The sequence below is a fragment of the Pleuronectes platessa genome, chromosome 5 (assembly GCF_947347685.1).
Source record: "Pleuronectes platessa chromosome 5, fPlePla1.1, whole genome shotgun sequence".
Taxonomy (NCBI): domain Eukaryota; kingdom Metazoa; phylum Chordata; class Actinopteri; order Pleuronectiformes; family Pleuronectidae; genus Pleuronectes; species Pleuronectes platessa.
In genome coordinates this window covers 10,345,955-10,362,646 of record NC_070630.1, presented here as the reverse complement: position 1 = coordinate 10,362,646, position 16,692 = coordinate 10,345,955, and the positions used below count along the sequence as shown (strand labels likewise).

General features: G+C 42.1%; 1 protein-coding gene across 1 annotated transcript in view; it reads left to right on the top strand.

The window, feature by feature from the left end:
- ppm1lb (protein phosphatase, Mg2+/Mn2+ dependent, 1Lb) overlaps window positions 1-16,692 on the top strand; it is a 46,911-nt gene that overhangs the window by 21,437 nt on the left and 8,782 nt on the right. Inside the window, exon 2 of the mRNA XM_053423686.1 lies at window positions 10,897-11,107. Coding sequence (XP_053279661.1) covers window positions 10,897-11,107 — 211 coding nt within the window. The remainder of the gene's footprint in view (window positions 1-10,896; window positions 11,108-16,692) is intronic.

Genomic DNA, 16,692 nt, shown 5'->3' with positions numbered 1-16,692 from the left:
TCTTCTCCTCTAGGCTTTTTGTGCTCCACATTCAAAAGAGGGAAAGGAACACTCCAACACTCTCTTTTTCTTTTTCTTTTTAACTTTTGCCTGCCATCTTCACAACGCTGTATCGGGTATTACATCCTCCTGTTAGTTTGAAGCTTTCCGATAAAATAAGCTCAGAGTGTGACAGTTCAGCAAAGCACCTTTAGTAAGCTGCTAGATTTGATGTTTTCAAGCAGCTGTTTAAAATATCCTGCAAATCAAAGGATAAATTCACACTGTTATCAAGCCTGTCTTAAACTGATGCTCGGATTCCCAAATGTACTGTGGGAAATTATCATTGTAGTTTAAGGGCATTTTCACACCTGAAAGTCAGAACCAAGGATCACATCTTTATTACACATTTGATCCACTGAGTTTTAGTTTTACATTGTAAGTTAAGCACACTTAAGAAGTTTGTACATGCGTACGTCCTGTTGTCATCACCGGGCTGCGTCTACCTATGCTGGACATTAATTGGTTTGTAGATGAGCGGCGTTGGTGTGTTTTCAATTAGCAAGGTAGTCGTTTTTCTATTAGAATGGAGAAAATTAACAAACCTTTTCCTTTTGTTCATCTCGTTCCTACTTTGATATGATGATGATGGCATCACCTAATCAAGGCAAAGTTATCAACACTAGTTTTATTCCAGTTTCGATTTGTAAAGACAATAGTTGGTAATATTGAAGGTTAAGCATTTAGGGCGTTGACCTCTTGACCCAAGAGACGATGCAATAAGAATATTTCAACATAGGTTTAGGGGTTTATGGGGAATTTTTTTTTTTTTTACTTCATCAATAGCTAAAACTTAGTGGATGTCTGTAAATATTTTTTAAAAAGCAGAAAAAGAGACATCTGGAACACAGAAAGCACAGCGTTTACCCTGGACGTAAGGAATCTGGCAGCCGATTAGTCTTATATAAATAGACTCCTCCAGGTTTTTTTCTTCTTTACAAAGCGAAAGGGAGAATGAAGACAAATAAATGTCAAGCGGATACTCCACACAGACAAATTGTGCAGGGGTTTGTATATAAATAGAGCAGAGTTAGGCGGTGGGGTCTGAAGGACAAGTGAAAATCTAATAGATGCCAAAGGACAACCCTATGGAGACGCAAGCATCTATATTTGATCACTCTTCTCTTCTCGTCTCTTCTCTTTTACATCAGCACTTTCTGGTATCCTGAGTCATACGTATGTTTGCAACCCTCAGGAGTCTGAGTCATCTGTATAAAACCTTTTTGTTATTTTTAAATGTATTTTTCAGAAACATACATTTTGTTTTGCTGGCTCTGTCCTCGGCACAAGGGCATCTGTGGGCTGATATCTGAGAAGTGCTTTGCCAATCCCTCTGGGTCCTGAACAGAAAGAGTCATCATTCTATCCTTACATCTGTTCATTTAAGAAAAATTGCAAATGTGCAATAATCTAGTCTGCTTCCTGTCATAATTCTGTATGATAAGCATCAAGTATATCTGGGTTTTTCCCTATTGGGTTTGGCCACTTTCCGACTTTGTCGATTTTCTGTCTACTCATCAGTGTGAGTCCATATTGATTCCTTGGGTTAATTGATACTATTGTAGTTTTGTCCAGCGTGTTAAATAACCTTAAAGAACGGCAACAATGATTTTCAATATTTCAATAAAATCTCATTTACCATTGTAGTGCACTAATTAGCCTGTTGGCAAGGGATTTAGGATGCAGCCAGTGGCAAAGCGTTGGCCAATGCTTGCAAAAATGCTAAGCTATTGTCATCCAAGACAATTTAAAAAGTAGACTGTATATAAAGATGGATCAACACATCCCAGAGTCAGAGCTAGAGTCTGCCCAGTAGCGAATGGGGGTGGAACCACTGTAGTGTGGTTCCGCCAATACATGTTCCTGACCATTCACCAGTCAGTTTCTGCTGTCAATCACGGCGTTCCAACCAGTTTAAGTCACAGGAACATTATTTGGTGTAGTTTGGTCCATGTCCCTTCTATTAACGTGGAGCAGGTGGGATCATTGACCTATACTGCAGCCAGCCACCAGGGGACGATCGGGGCATAACTCACAACACACAACCGAGGTCTGGAACAATTGTTACACGTCTGCAAACAGTAGAATGTTCGATATAAGAATCACTTCGGAAGGCCAGTGACCTCGGGGCAGCCACGAGACAGATGGGCCTATCAACCTTGGAAATTTCTTGGCTTGCACTTAATAATCGATAATGGATTTTGCCTGCCTGAAAAACAGAGGCTCGTCTGTGAAGTGGAAATGTTGACCCTGCAACTCTGTGACATTTCTCAGTTTGTTTCTGCAGTCGTCTCCTCTTTTTGCGGTGAATAAGATCAGAGGCTGCAGTATTCTAAAGGACACTTTGAAGAGGAGCCTCATGGGAGGTCCTCTTCCGCTCAGTAACATGTGGCAATTGTGTAATATTTAATTATAATTTGTTTTCATGCTGCTGTAGTGAAGGCGTCGGATTATGGGCTGTTGCTGGTAGCTGTTGGTAATAATAGATTTAAGCGGTGGAGGATGAGAAAGTATAAAACGATCTAAGCTGGAAGTGATTCTACTCTCTAGATCCGACATTCCCATCGTTCTTCTCACCCCAGTGCACTTTCTAAAAGGGTTTTATCGCCTCCTCCCTCATTTCATTTTTTTTCCCCACTTCCATCACTTTCTATTCCCTCACAGTGGTGTTTATGGCCCGTGCTGATTTATGCCAGTCGGAGTCATTCTAATTGCCAACCCTCTGCTCTGTGAGACGGGCATGTGACGTGTGGAGCACCTAGGCCAAATGTAATAGCAGTCCCAGCCGCTCTGTCTGCAACACACACACATACATCCGCAGATACTCGACACACGCGTGCACAGTCGGGAAGAGGCTGTGAATCTGCAATACAGCTGCTTAGCACACGGATCTGCGTAGATTATTACCCAAGAAATTACAAGGCTGTGGTGCTTAACGACAAGCATTACATTTCAGAGGAGTCACATTTACACTGTGGCAGCTGTTCGTACGTGTGTAATGGGTCGAGTGTATTAAAAAAACAGGGCAGCGAGATGGAAGTGTGAGTGTTATTTACTGTCATGCTGGAGATATCTGGGCATCGGTGCCTCTGAACCTGTCCACTTAACCTTTCCTTTTTTGTTTTCTTTGCTGTTATCATGCAAATACAGAAGGAAAACAATATCTCTCTATACATAGAAGCTGATTCATTGCTCATGGAGATATTATTGACAGATTATTATTATTATTAATAGCACATCTATATATCCATACATGTCCTAACAAGAAGCATTAAAGAAGTCTTTTATGTGGTTAATTTCAAATTAAATTGTCCATTTAAAAGCAGTGCAGCTGGCGGACCGGTCAAGAAAAGACACTGTCCAGTGTCTGTGGGTCTATTTGCTTGTCAAATGTATTTGTGGTCCTGGTAAACTGTATTGCGTTACACAATGAGGTGTGTCTGTTGTTTTGTCTACACTCATTGATGCGGTGGATAAAATAATAGGGATACCTGTCAACGCAATAACAGCACCACAGACTACATCCTCGAAAATGGTCGTACAGATGAATCAACAACTCTTTGTGTGAAACAAATCCTGAACAATGAAATATAGGATTTGGTGCAGGAATATTGCCTTTGACAACTTTGGGTTTAATTAAGTAAAGTGCCTGTTCCACAGCAGATGACAAGAGGACATGCAACAAAGAACTTCCTCTGTTCTCGTATCAGATGCTACTTTTCTTATGCCTCAATAGTATCTGTTACAATCAATTCATGGTGTAGGAGAGACTCTAATAACTTTCGGGTCCGATTCAGTCCTCCTGACGCCAGCAGTCCTCGTCAATGTTTGTTTTTATTCTGAAGTCAGGTTGGATCATGTGAGTTTCTGTGAGTTCCTAAGTCTCTGAAACAGAGATTGTTTGTCTAAACGCCAAGTGTGTGGTCCCAGGTCTCGACTGGATTGTCTAGTTTCTGTGCGTTCTCACAATTAAAAGATTAAAAATCAGTTACACCTGTCATCATCAGGTTTGACTTGAAAATACTCTAATGTGCAGCCATGATGGAAAAATAATAACCTAAGTCAAGCGTTTCCAAAAAATACTTCCAAAACTGTCGAACAAGTGTTTCCCCGGAAAAGTTAAAGCTGAATTACTAAACATGTCAAAATGATAAATAGTTTAAAAAAACTCTATCTAATGGGTCCTTACCAAAAACATCTATTATTTGAATGCAATTCAGGAGAGCGTATACCTTCGCCAAGGCCCGAGACTCCCCTCATGAAATCACATCTAACTTCACTTGATTCTGAACCAAATTGCACACACTCATAAATATCGGTCCCTTAAACATGGCTGTTTTTTTTATTCTTTGGGAAATCATTGAAAATATTGCAAAACAGCCTTTAAAATGAATGGGTACTTTTCCGACCCATTATCCAAACCTTCCACCAACTTGCATGGTAATCTGTCGTCGTTTTTTGCGTTATCCTGCCAACTAACTGACATGCACAAACGAAAACATAACCTCCTTGGAGAGCAAATATCGGCTAATATTTTCTGTTTATTTATTTTAACTTTCAAATGTAAACATCAGTTTCATCAGCAAACGTCCACTACCAGTCAGGCTGCAGCTGAAATCCCTGCACTCCTCCGCAGATACATGAATCATGGTCTGGCACCCCAGAGCCTTGTAAATGATGTTGATCGTCCTTTCTATAAACTAAACATCAGTCTATTATTGACTCGGTGTCCAGGCCGTAGACTCTAACGGGGGGGTGCTCTTACCAAGAGGTGAGGCAATAGGAAGCTATGGATCAACCAGACAGCCTCAAATCTAAACAGCCTCAAATCTAAACAGTCTAATAGACTGTTTAGATTTAATATGAGTGTTCACCTCGTCTAATGGAGACGCCCGCTGACAGGAGGACGCACTCTGTGAGGTCTCTGTCCAAAGTTGTGTGTGGACTGCGAGCGGAGAGGCAGACTGATGGCTGCGGGGCCTGTTCACTACCTGAATGCGAATCACCTCCGTTAATAGTTCTCTCCGCTTTATGAGGAAAGAGTCACAAGACCTGTCTCTGTTTGTGCGACTGATTGCCGGTCTGTGTGTGTGGGTGTGTGTATAATTGTTTAGACCTCTAGAGTTTGAGCCGCCAGACGGTCACCTCTGCTGTAAAATCTGCTTTACTGGCATCGGAATGAGCAAACAACCGGCAGGTCTGTTGTCCTCGGGGGCAGGTCTTTGTGCGCCGCTGCAAGTTTTTGGAGAGACTTGGAACGAGACCGAGGTGAGGCAGATGTTTGGCCTATTGGAGGCTTTAGCAGCCGTCACCACGGTAGGCAGATGTTCCCGCGCCGGTCCTGGACTTCTCATTCGCTCGCAGACAGAGAGCAAGGAGATGCAGCTGACTCTGTTTAGCAAAGAGGCAGCGTTTCATATCGAGCCCTTTCTCCCCCGCTCGCTCCGTCTCTCTGAAGGCTGAAGGCACCGAAGCATTTCCTGCCACTTTTAATGGACTCCTATTCAACTTTCCAGCCCTGATCCACTTTTATAGCTCTGCCTTTCATCGCCGAGAAATCCTCATTCACTTTACGTGCAGCCATTCCTGTCCACTTTCCACGGTCAGCCTCGCAGCACAGGGTTGGCCATTACAGATGCCCTCTGAGACAGGACTGGTATTTGAATATGAATGCTGCTCCGAGTGGTTTCTTGAGCTGATGTAGTGATGCGTGTTTGCTGATCGCGTGCATGAGTTGTCTTGGCAGCTGAAGGATATTTGAGGTTCAGACTATAGTATCAACACCCCCCCCTCCCCCCCTCCCCCAGCGCTCCGTTCCTGAGCCCATGTGTGCTCATGATGTTTGTTGGGGTTTTGGGTGAGATTTAATGGCTGGGAGAGCCGAACAGTCTCGGGACGCCTGGGTACAATCTGTGTGTTTGAGTGCAAGAGGGTGTTTCAAGGCCACACAAACATTTCTAATCTGCCTTCTGGCTCAAGCTACATAGGAAAGAAGTTACTGACTCGCAAATACTTCAATTTTAGAATCAGTTTTCAAAAGACCAATGAATTATATCACCAAATCACAGTTGTAACAAAAATCTGGATTTCCATAATAATTCCACTACTATCATGAAAATGACACTGTAATCATATAAATCACCAAATGAAGGCACATTGATCCTGACTCGGGCTGTGTTAAGAAGACACAGCTAAATGTGCTGGGGTTAGCCTTCTGCCACGTCTCTCGGTGCTCAAGTAATAAGTCAACATTTTACAGCCTGGCAGAATAAGTGTCATGGCTTCTCCGCTGCTATTGTGAAGACGAACACTTGATTTGACGACGCACATAAATTCACTCTGACGTTTTAAAAACCTCAATGTAAATGTGCCTGGGTTTGCTCGACGGCTTATTTCAGCCTCTTCACTGTCGCCCCTTTTTTTCCTTTTCTTCCGTGTATTTACTCGTTTACTTACTAGGTAAAAGGTATTCAAAAAAATTCTAAGATTCATACTTTTGGACAAACTATGATCCCCAAGGTCAAAAGTTCGATACAGATTAGTTTGTCCAGTTGGACTTCTCGTCTCTGTCGACCTAAAAGTTGAGCTACTAAACAAACAAATTTTGAGGTGAATACCTTTTGCTGTTATCAAATGACGTATTAGTTTCAAATGAGAATTACTTCTTCGCTTGTATGTTTGTGGGTTCTTAACCCCTGTGTGCATTCACATTCCTTCTAAGTACAAATGACTGAGCTTCTATTTATTTACAGTGACAACATCATGCCAACATTACACACCCGCTCCGCCCCTCATACTTGGCATAGCCTCGACACATACAAAGCTCAGGTGTGAGATAATGAAATGATGCGATGACGCTGCCCTCGGCCCTGTGGACAGACAGACCTCTGCAATGTCATTTTAAGGAGAAAGCTGCGACACCTCTGCAGTGAGCGTGTGTGTGTGTATGTAGGGCACGAGCCACCTCTCCTGCTTTTAAATAGAATGCAAACTATGTCTTAGGTTTTCACAGTTAGTTTGAAGAAAAGTCAAATTGCTTTGTTCTCCCTATACCATGAAGCGCGTAGCATTTTGAGTTGAATGCAAACTCGGATTGTAAACTGGTCTCTTCAGTGGTGGATCTTTGTCATTGTAATTTATGACTTGTGAATTGGAAATGAATACAACAAAGGGAAATGTAGTTGAATCGTCCTTCCTCCAGACTCCCTCTTCTCTAATATCCACTGCCTTCTCTGTTCACCATCGCTTTGATGGTTTTCTGTCACTTATCTCAGGATTCTTAACTAGAGTCACTCTTTTTTCCCTCTAATGAATAGTTCCTTCGCTCCTCTGTCTCTCCCCTTCTCTGTTCCCCTCTTTTCTTCTTCTCTCCATCTGCCTTCTTATATGTCAGGGCGACGGCAGGAAGACATATTTCTGTCTCGGTTATGAAATCCCCTCAGGGTGATTCAGAAGGAAAACTCGGATGACTTTCCTCATCTCTGCTGGCCCCGCGATGTGATGGATGGAAGTGTTTGAACGGCCTGACCATTTATCCAGGACTGTGCATCTGAGTGGCTCACAGTTAGCAGTCAGGGGGGAGAGTTAGGGGGACGGGGAAGATGATGCAAACGGTCAAATCGTATAGGTGGTGCTTTTGAGATATGGAGTTGTGTGTGGGTTTTTGTACCAGAGAGCCCAATGTGTACAGTCAAGACTGATTGTACTCTGGGACCACTCTCCTGTACTGGGTCTAGAAGTCCCAATAACCATTTCCTCCACTGCAGTTTTCTTGAAGCATTTTGAAATTATTTATATATTAATCAATGAGTTGATCCAGAGATTTGGATGATTTAATCATTTCAGGTCATTCGTCGAGCAAAAATACCATAAGATTCTGTGTAGGGCAAATATGTTTTGGGGTCGTTTGAAGTATTACTTATCAAGTATTTTCTATTACGTTTTTCCCCCAAAAAACTCTGCACCTAAGTGCAACACCAAACAACTTATCAACAAAGCTAGCAACCACCGGGTGTTGGTTGAGACCAAAACGGAGCTAAAAGGGTGCATTCACTGTTTCTGTGAGGGGGTCCTTTTGTTTTTAACCACGCACGTGGATGCACATTCGAGCAGGCAGGCAACGCTATTCACCATGTGCTGTTGTTTTGATGCCCTCTCCTGATCTACATTTATAACGGTAACACAACAATGTACACACACAAATGTAGCAGTGTGCACACAAAGGCAGGAAAGAAGACGACTGATTGCAAATATACAATGAATGATTATGAGGAAGGAAATGTTCTCAAACACCTTTGTTAGAATTCACAATGTGTGTCGGTGACTAACACTGAATGTAAAAAATAACTGTTTCTTTACACTCAAACCCTGTGCACCTTTAACCCTTGTTGAAGAATTTTCCCTCAAACTCTTCTCCATACTGTTTGTTCACATGTATTTCTCCCCATGATCATAAACCCATCATCTTAATGGCCTCTTTTCTATTTTCTGCACAGTCTTACTTTCTCTGTTGTTGCCCACCAGGTAGCAAAGAATCTTAGCTCTTGACTCCTGCTGCTTCAACCTTTTTGTACATCTCTTTCAGTAGCAGTATCCCTCCCTCTAAATCCGACTATCCTTTCTGGGTTTGCCCCCTCGTTCTTTATTTCCTCCTGCATTCCACCGTTGTGCTCTTACGTCAACTGCCGATCTCATCCTCCATTTTGTTCCCTCCTGTATTACTTTCCTTGATCCTTGCCATCTTGTCTTCATCCCTAGATCCAACAGACTTCATCCCCATCCCTCCCTGCCGTCCCTCCCTCACCTGCCCTTTCCTCCTTTCATCCTCTAAGCTGGTGCAGATGCTACAGCCTGATGTTTGATGTGTCGATCTGGTTAGCCAGCAGGTTAGATGGTCAGATAATCGAGAATTAGCCTTCACTTCCCGTGCTGTCAAGGTTAGACACATGCAGTCACCTTGTCTCAAAGCCTGATCAGAATGTGTGTTCAAGTATTTAATGGAATGTAGCTGAAAAAAGGGTTTGTGACCCTTGTGGTTTCTTGAGGAGTGAGAGGCAGCAGATTAAACAGTTTGGATAATTAGCAGAGTATAGCCCAAGCCAACAAAAGTCTTCCTGTTCTATTTATGACCTTTGAACTTAGTTTATGACTCCTGCTCGCTGTGTGGTAACCACAGGATGAAGGTATGCCAAGATGAGAAGAGAAGGGAGACTGTCAGAACGGGATGCAGAAAAGATCCCTGTTGATTTTGGACTGAACATCACCATGGAAGCAGAGAGAGGGGAGTGTGGGAAATACAAAATAAAGGAAAGAAACAGACTCTCACACATCCCCCAAATAAAAACACTGAATGTGTTTGGGTGACGGTGGAGATGATAGTGGAAGAGTGACTGAGTTTGCAGAGCTTGAACAACACAGATGAGATATAACGAGCGAGGAGAAGATTACATGTATGTGGAGGAGAGTGTTATCTTAGTCCTTGAAAGCAGTTTCCTGATCAGAGTGAGATATAGATTACGAGAGAACAAGGAGGGTGTATAGGAGAGGGGCGAAATGGGACATGGGTGTTTATGAGTCTATGGAAGCTGTCACACCCGCCTTTGTTTGATCTGGTCCTTTGGAATGTCTTGTTTAGTTTTGAGCCAAACTAGAATAATACCATAAATACACCGGCAAAAAAAAAAAATAATAATCCAGTTAGTTTTTTCCATTGTAACGGAAAGACTGACAACACGCCGACTTCTTTCACAAATTCGTCTACAAGCTAATCCATATCAAGTCTAGGTAGACGCAGCCTGTGTAGGTGGTGCTTGTTTTCTCTTCATTGAAGGTATCGTTTGCTTCTGATAATCCACATCTTTTTAGGTTTTGGACTTTCTAAAAGTTAAAGCCATGTATTAAATATCAGCTGTATAAATTTTTTCAGTACAGTTGCATGGCAGCAGATCATTCTCTGACATTCGCAGAACTTTTTGAACTTTGTGACCTTGTTATTGGCTAGTGTTGTCTGTCAGGCACTAAACCAGCGGAGGGAGGCATTATTTGCCCTGAAACAGCAGCGAGAATGTGTGGAAAAAAACGGTTTAGTTGGTGTTATCCTCACAGTAAAATGGATGGAGGTGAGGATACAGTCTCTCCAGCTCAGCTGTGTCCCACAGCGCGGTGTGTGTGTGTGTGTGTGTGTGTGTGTGTGTGTGTGTGTGTGTGTGTGTGTGTGTGTGTGTGTGTGTGTGTGTGTGTGTGTGTGTGTGTGTGTGTGTGTGTGTGTGTGTGTGTGTGTGTGTGTGTGTGTGTGTGTGTGTTGATAGGCGCTGCACTTTTTCTTTCTTTATGTGTGTTCTATCTGTGATTTATGTGCTTCAGCAAGGTGTAAAGGACAAACCGACCAATGTAGCCCACTGTGACACTATAGCATTGTTATATGTAACTACAAACAATTTGTGCCACATTACAATATTCTGAATCGAGAATATAGAAATATACATTTTGGTCTCAAATTGTTGTCATTATGCAAATTATAATGAATTTCCTACAGCCCAAGATAAAGTATCTAAGCATCTGTTTTTATCATAATGTCTTCAGTTTACAATCCTCACGATTGAGAAGCTGGAACCGCTTTAACAGTAAAAACCTGGTTTTCATTACACCTCCATAGCCAGATGTTTGGAAAAATGGACACAAGCATTATATGAACATGACAGCTGCTTGAACCTGGTCAATGTAAAGAAAAACACTTATCATCAACATGGAGAATGTGTCTGAAAATGTGTGTCAACATCAGTGTTTTGCTCACACAAGTTTTTATCTACAGATTTTAATTCTCCCTCTGCCCCCCCCCCCTCTGCTTTCTGTTATCAGGCTGCTGCTGACTTTGCCAAGGCCCACCTGCCCGAGGCTCTCCGCCAGCAGCTACTGGCCTATGAACGGGAGAAAGAGCGAGACAGAGAAAAAGAGAAAGATGAGAAGAAAGAGAGGGGTGGCCCCTCCTATCCTTCCATCCTGGAGAAGCAGATACTGACGTTGGACAGAGAAATACTGGAAAAGCTGTCTGCCACTTACAATGAAGCAGGTGTGTGTGTGTTTAACTGTTAAATACCTCAACTGCCTGAAAAACATTCCCATAAAACTTCAAAACTTCACTTTTTTTTTAGATTTGCAACAAATTGCCAACACACAAAGTTATCAGTTCACTAAACATTGCACAAAAAATCACGGATAAACTCACTTAACTTTGGTGGCCAAAGGTCAAAGTCACTGTGGACTCAAGAAATAAAATAAATTCTTGAAGGTTATATCTCAAGATCAGCTTCAGGAAATGTCTTCAAATTTGGTACAAATATTCACTTGGACTAAAAACATAACTGATTAGAGTTTGGGGTTTGTAGGTCATAGATCAAGGTCAAAGTGACCCCACATCCCTGTGGGATGTATTAGGACTTAGATCCTTGACCAAGATTTCGGTGGTCAAAGGTCAAGGTAGCTTAAAATACATGTCTTTGAGGGGATTTCATCAACTTTCGATCAGTTTTCAGATAAAGTGAATATGTTTCAGTGGTAAAAGCTCAAAGTGACCTTATATGAATCTAGAAAAAAAGTTCATAGGAATATGTAAATGGTTAGAGGAGGCATACAACCGAAGTGCGGTAATTCCAGTTTAAAACTAGATCTTGGAATTATTATAAAGGAAATCCAAGAAAATGACCAAAACACCATCTCACAATAAAAAAAAAATCACACCCACTGATCTGGATCTGCACCAAATGACCCATTCAACATCTTGCACATTGTTGTGCACACACTTGCAAGTGGCATGCAACGTAGTTCTCTCTCTCACGCGTACCGTTGTTCCTGTCACTTGAAATCTGTTGTGCATTAGAGCAAGTTCTGCATACTTGCTCTAAGGCTTTACCGCAGTAGATTGAATGAACTCTGTGGGAAACCCTCCAGAGAAACTGAAAGAAAATACCTGGATCCGCCATTTATTCAGATCCACACCCATACCGCATCCTTCCACCAAGTTCTGTGATTATCCGTCCAGTCGTTTTTGCGTAATCCTACTAACACACAGAGAAACAAACAGAACTGACACATAACCCCCTGGCTGGTGGTAACAATATACATGATAAATTCCAGTGTAAGACAATTCCCTGCATCAGTTCTGTGTGTCTAGATCTTACACTGGTCCATGAATTAGCAATGACCTCAATGTGTGCACACAATATACCATTCAAGGTCACATGCAGATGGTTTTTACCCACTTGTGTTGCTCATTACTGGAGACGCAATAACAAATCACTAGTTTGTTTGGGGCAGTGTTTTTATATGTCCCCTATAATGCTGCATGCAAACTATTATTTTCTACTTGACTGTTGAATAGTGACTGTCAGCAGCCCCCGGCCTTGCTTATTCAGCTGTTTAAATACAAGCTGATCTTCACAAGGCTTGTAGTAATTATCTCTGGAGGGAGGGATGGAGGGGTGACGCAAGAGAGGGAGAAAGAGAGAGAGCGAGAGAGGGGTCAGAAAGAAGGATGCATGTGTATGTGAGGAGGACATTTTGCTGGTTAGAGCCATACAGCAGAGAGGAACAAGAGACCCTGTACGACAGGCGAAATGAAGGGAGGGTAATAAAGGAGATGTGGCAGAGACAAAGGGTGGGGGGGGGGGGGGGGGTACAGGGAGGGGACAAACCGAGAGTGGCACAGTCAGAGGGTGAGGAAAATGAGAGCATGGATACAAAGGATGATGAAAAAGACGGATCTGCACGAACCAAAACAAAGGGTGATGAGAGAGGGCAAAGAGATAAATCATGGGGGAGAGTCGGAATTTAAATGTCCCAACACAGAATTGTACATATCGTGCAACATGGAGATGCACAAGCTTCATTTATAAAAAAATGTCATGGTCCAAGATTTCAGCACAGCCATATTTGTCAGATTATAACAATTAAGTTTATAATCTGTTTTGCAGACATCAGAGAAGCATTAAGATAAAGAGAGAGGAGCAGCAGACTAATGAGCTTCACATGCTTTTTCATCCACCTCCATTACATTCATACCACAGGGATGTGATGTAGGAGGAGGAGATGGAGATCATGAAACTTTTCTCACGGCAGAAACAATATTGTCACACTGAACATGCAGAGGAGTGAGTTCAAATATAGATCACAAGATGAATACATGGAGGGACTGTCATGAATTCATGGCTCCTGTTGGGAGGTTCAGTTTCCCTCCGAGGCCCCTGATTACTCTAAACCTGGGAAGAATGTAGCTGCAATAAGTAACTGGAGTAAGTGATGACAGATACATTAATTAATTCCTGAAAGGGAAATTACCTGGGTTCAAGGATTTGTCTATCATAATTACAACAGATATTTATGCAGTTTTACTCACTTAAGCTGCTTTCAGACATGCACTGAACACCAGAGCTTGTATGTTAGAACGGAAACGTCAGAGTCATTTTTATTTCCTGCTGGAATCCAGCTGGATAATGTCGGAAAAATTCACAGCGATTGAATGAGCATTTTAATGATGTTTCTAAGACCTGACGGACGTAAAACTGAAAAAGACATAAAGATCTCAGGATGAAAAAGAGGCCAGTCCCATAGAAGACACTGAAGAGGATGCCCACATTTATATTTGAGAGCTCGGACCCAAATGTGTTAATGTCTGAAAACGGCTTTAGTTTAATTGCCAAGACCCGCCAACATAACACACCCCGAGTTAAGCCATTTGTAAGAGAACTTGCGTGAACTGTTAAGAATTTATTGGTCATTCATTCATTTTGAACATCAGATAAATCAAAGTTGGAGCTGAAATGAAATCAAGGGAGAAGACATTATTGATGCAAAAATGGTCACTTGCCAGATTTGAACAGTGTTTGTTGTGCTCAATCGTTGACGTTCTAACCACCAGACCGCAACAGAGGCCCCAATTAAAAATGTAAATTTTTAAATAAAGTGCCTCCGCTGAGCTATATAAACGCTTAGCTCGTCAGATCGTCAGTTCTCTCTGTTTCTTCATGGTCAAATCACAGCATTTACTTTGAGTTGCGATACACCGGACTTTCCCTTAAGAAAAATAAACGAGGGGGAAAGGAATGCAACAACTTACAATTGGATTACACGTCTGAACGGAGTTTAGCCTGAAGGGAAACCTGCGCAGGCGGCTGATGTGACTCACATGTATGTTGGTGAGGGGGGTCAGTGGTATGAAAGGGCCATTGAGAAGGCCTCACGTCGTCATGCGAGTGGTGGGTCATATGATCCGCGGATTGTTAAACTGTAGAATTTAACCGTCCAGACCAGGAGCACCCAGACTGCAGGCGGCGGCTGACTACAAGCTCTCAGAAAAGGTTGATGTGCTGCAGCAGCATCACCTTTTGTTGCCCTCACCCTCTTATTATCCTTGTCCTCCTGTGCTCCGCTGATTCACTCGCTCGGCTTTCTGATCCCCGTTGCTCTCAAAACAGCCACCAAGTAAATCTCCCCTCCTGATCCCTCTGCCTACTTAAGCTACGTGACCTGTTGCGTCCAGGGTCGGAAGATTCTCACTACTTCCCATCTGTTTCTTTCTGACTCCCATGCATCTATATTTCTATCACCCTTATTTGGTAAGATGGATAAACTTACAGTCGAGCTCCACTCGAGCAAGATGCCTGCATGTCTGTCCCCGGGCATTCGACAGGCAGGGATTGAATTCGCCTTCTTGTCAGCGTCTCTGGGAGGGAGCGATAGCGGGAGGGAGGGTGTCTGCTGATCAGGTAATTGCTGGGCATTCTTCTCCCTGTATCTGATTCAACAATCGCATCATTTAGGGTGCACAGCTCCCTGCTTTGTGTCGTAATCGGAGCCTAAATGAAGCTGGCAGGGAAGGAAGAGCGGGGGAAATGGAGAGACACGCTCTCAATTCAGCTCCCAGTCCCCAGGACAACAGCATATCAGATTTACTCTCCCCCCCGCCCCCCCCCCCCCCCTTTTTTTTTTTTTTTCGTTCATCCCTCTGTTGTTTATCAGCAAACAAAAGCGCTCCAAAGGAAGATAAGGGAGATGGGACTTTGATGGAATGTCCAGCACCTCGCAGTCTGTTAGGGAAACTGTGTCCCTGCGGCGGTGTGGTGCTAATCTTTACGGAGCTGTTGGACATGTCTCTCAGATAAAATGTTTGCATCCACACAAGCACGCAAATGTTTCCCGGCAGTGCTTTGGTCCAAAAATCAATAGTTATGCTGCATTGGCCATGTTTTATGTTTTAAAGGTTTTTAGAGCTAGTTTGACATTAGGACATTTTATAAAATAATTTATGTAAATATGTGCAGGAATTACTTCCCTCTCTGAAATACGCAGGATCATGTTTTGGCAAGGCAGGAATCAAACACACTGTTCACTGCATTTATTCACTGCCTGATTAAATGCTTCATGTTTTGTAGATATGTGAGTGTGTAAAGCCTGAGAGCTTTTTACGAACACATAAACATTAACATGCATGGTATCAATTCAATGTCAAACTGGCAAAAAGCTGAACTGCCATAAATCTGACTATTCTAGAAATCAAATAATCACTGCAAGAAACTGAATATTCTGCCTTATTGATACAACTGAAAGTATTTATCTTGCTGGTGCCAGACTATCGATATCGTGTTGTAGTATCATTACACAGTATATTGCTATGGTGACTATAAACCTCTTCTTTTGATAAAAACATAAAAATTGGCTTCATAGAGAAAAAACATACTAGTGAGAAATGGGTCATACTGTGGGATATAAAGAAAATACAAAACAGCACCATTATAGGTTGACATCTACATCTTTAAAAATTTACTGTGCTGTTAAATGTTTATTTATTGATTTAAACTGTCATATGTTTAGTAGCAGAAAGCTTGTACTCATTTCTAGCTCCATGTTGTTATGTCCCAGCCATAAAGTCATTTATTGTTTCTAAGCCTGTTTGCTGTTATTATTGTGGCTGTCGATGTCATTTTTAATGCATACATCATTGCTATGAGTTATTTCATGTTTGTGGAATGACTCCAGTGATGTTAATGTTTGTTTAACATCATTGTTGTTCTCTTTGTTTAAAAAGCACCACACATTCCCCTTCAGCTAAATGTTCGCTCACTAAATGTTTGCAGATTCTGCAGTGTTTCCTCCTTTAGGAAACCCAACAACACATGACCTTTATTGGGACCAAAAAGCCTCTTTCCACCATTTATTTTAAACTCAATTATATGGTGAACGATCACAGCTAATCTTAAATAATTAATTTAATCTGATTCACTAGTAGTGAACATATCTGAGTACTTGATTATTTCTCAGAAATACAATCTGAAGCTGCTGCAGTATGACGTACAAGTGACCTTAACTCTGTCCTGGTAGACGAGCGAAACAATCTCAAAGATTTGAGAATCTGCCAAGAAATCTTAATCAAAATAAGACTAAGCCCATTTCTCTATTTCTGTGCTGTTATCAAGTGTCAGTTTGTTTTATTTTAAAACCCAAACTGGATCCCCTTGCTGTCAGAGTGGATTATCATTAACTGAATCTGATGGATGTTATTTATTTGTGCATGTCGCTGTGTGGTTCACTCATCACTCGCTATGTGTTCGCTTACAAATGAGGCGGTTAAGACTGTTACCCAAATAAGGATATGTGTGTGTG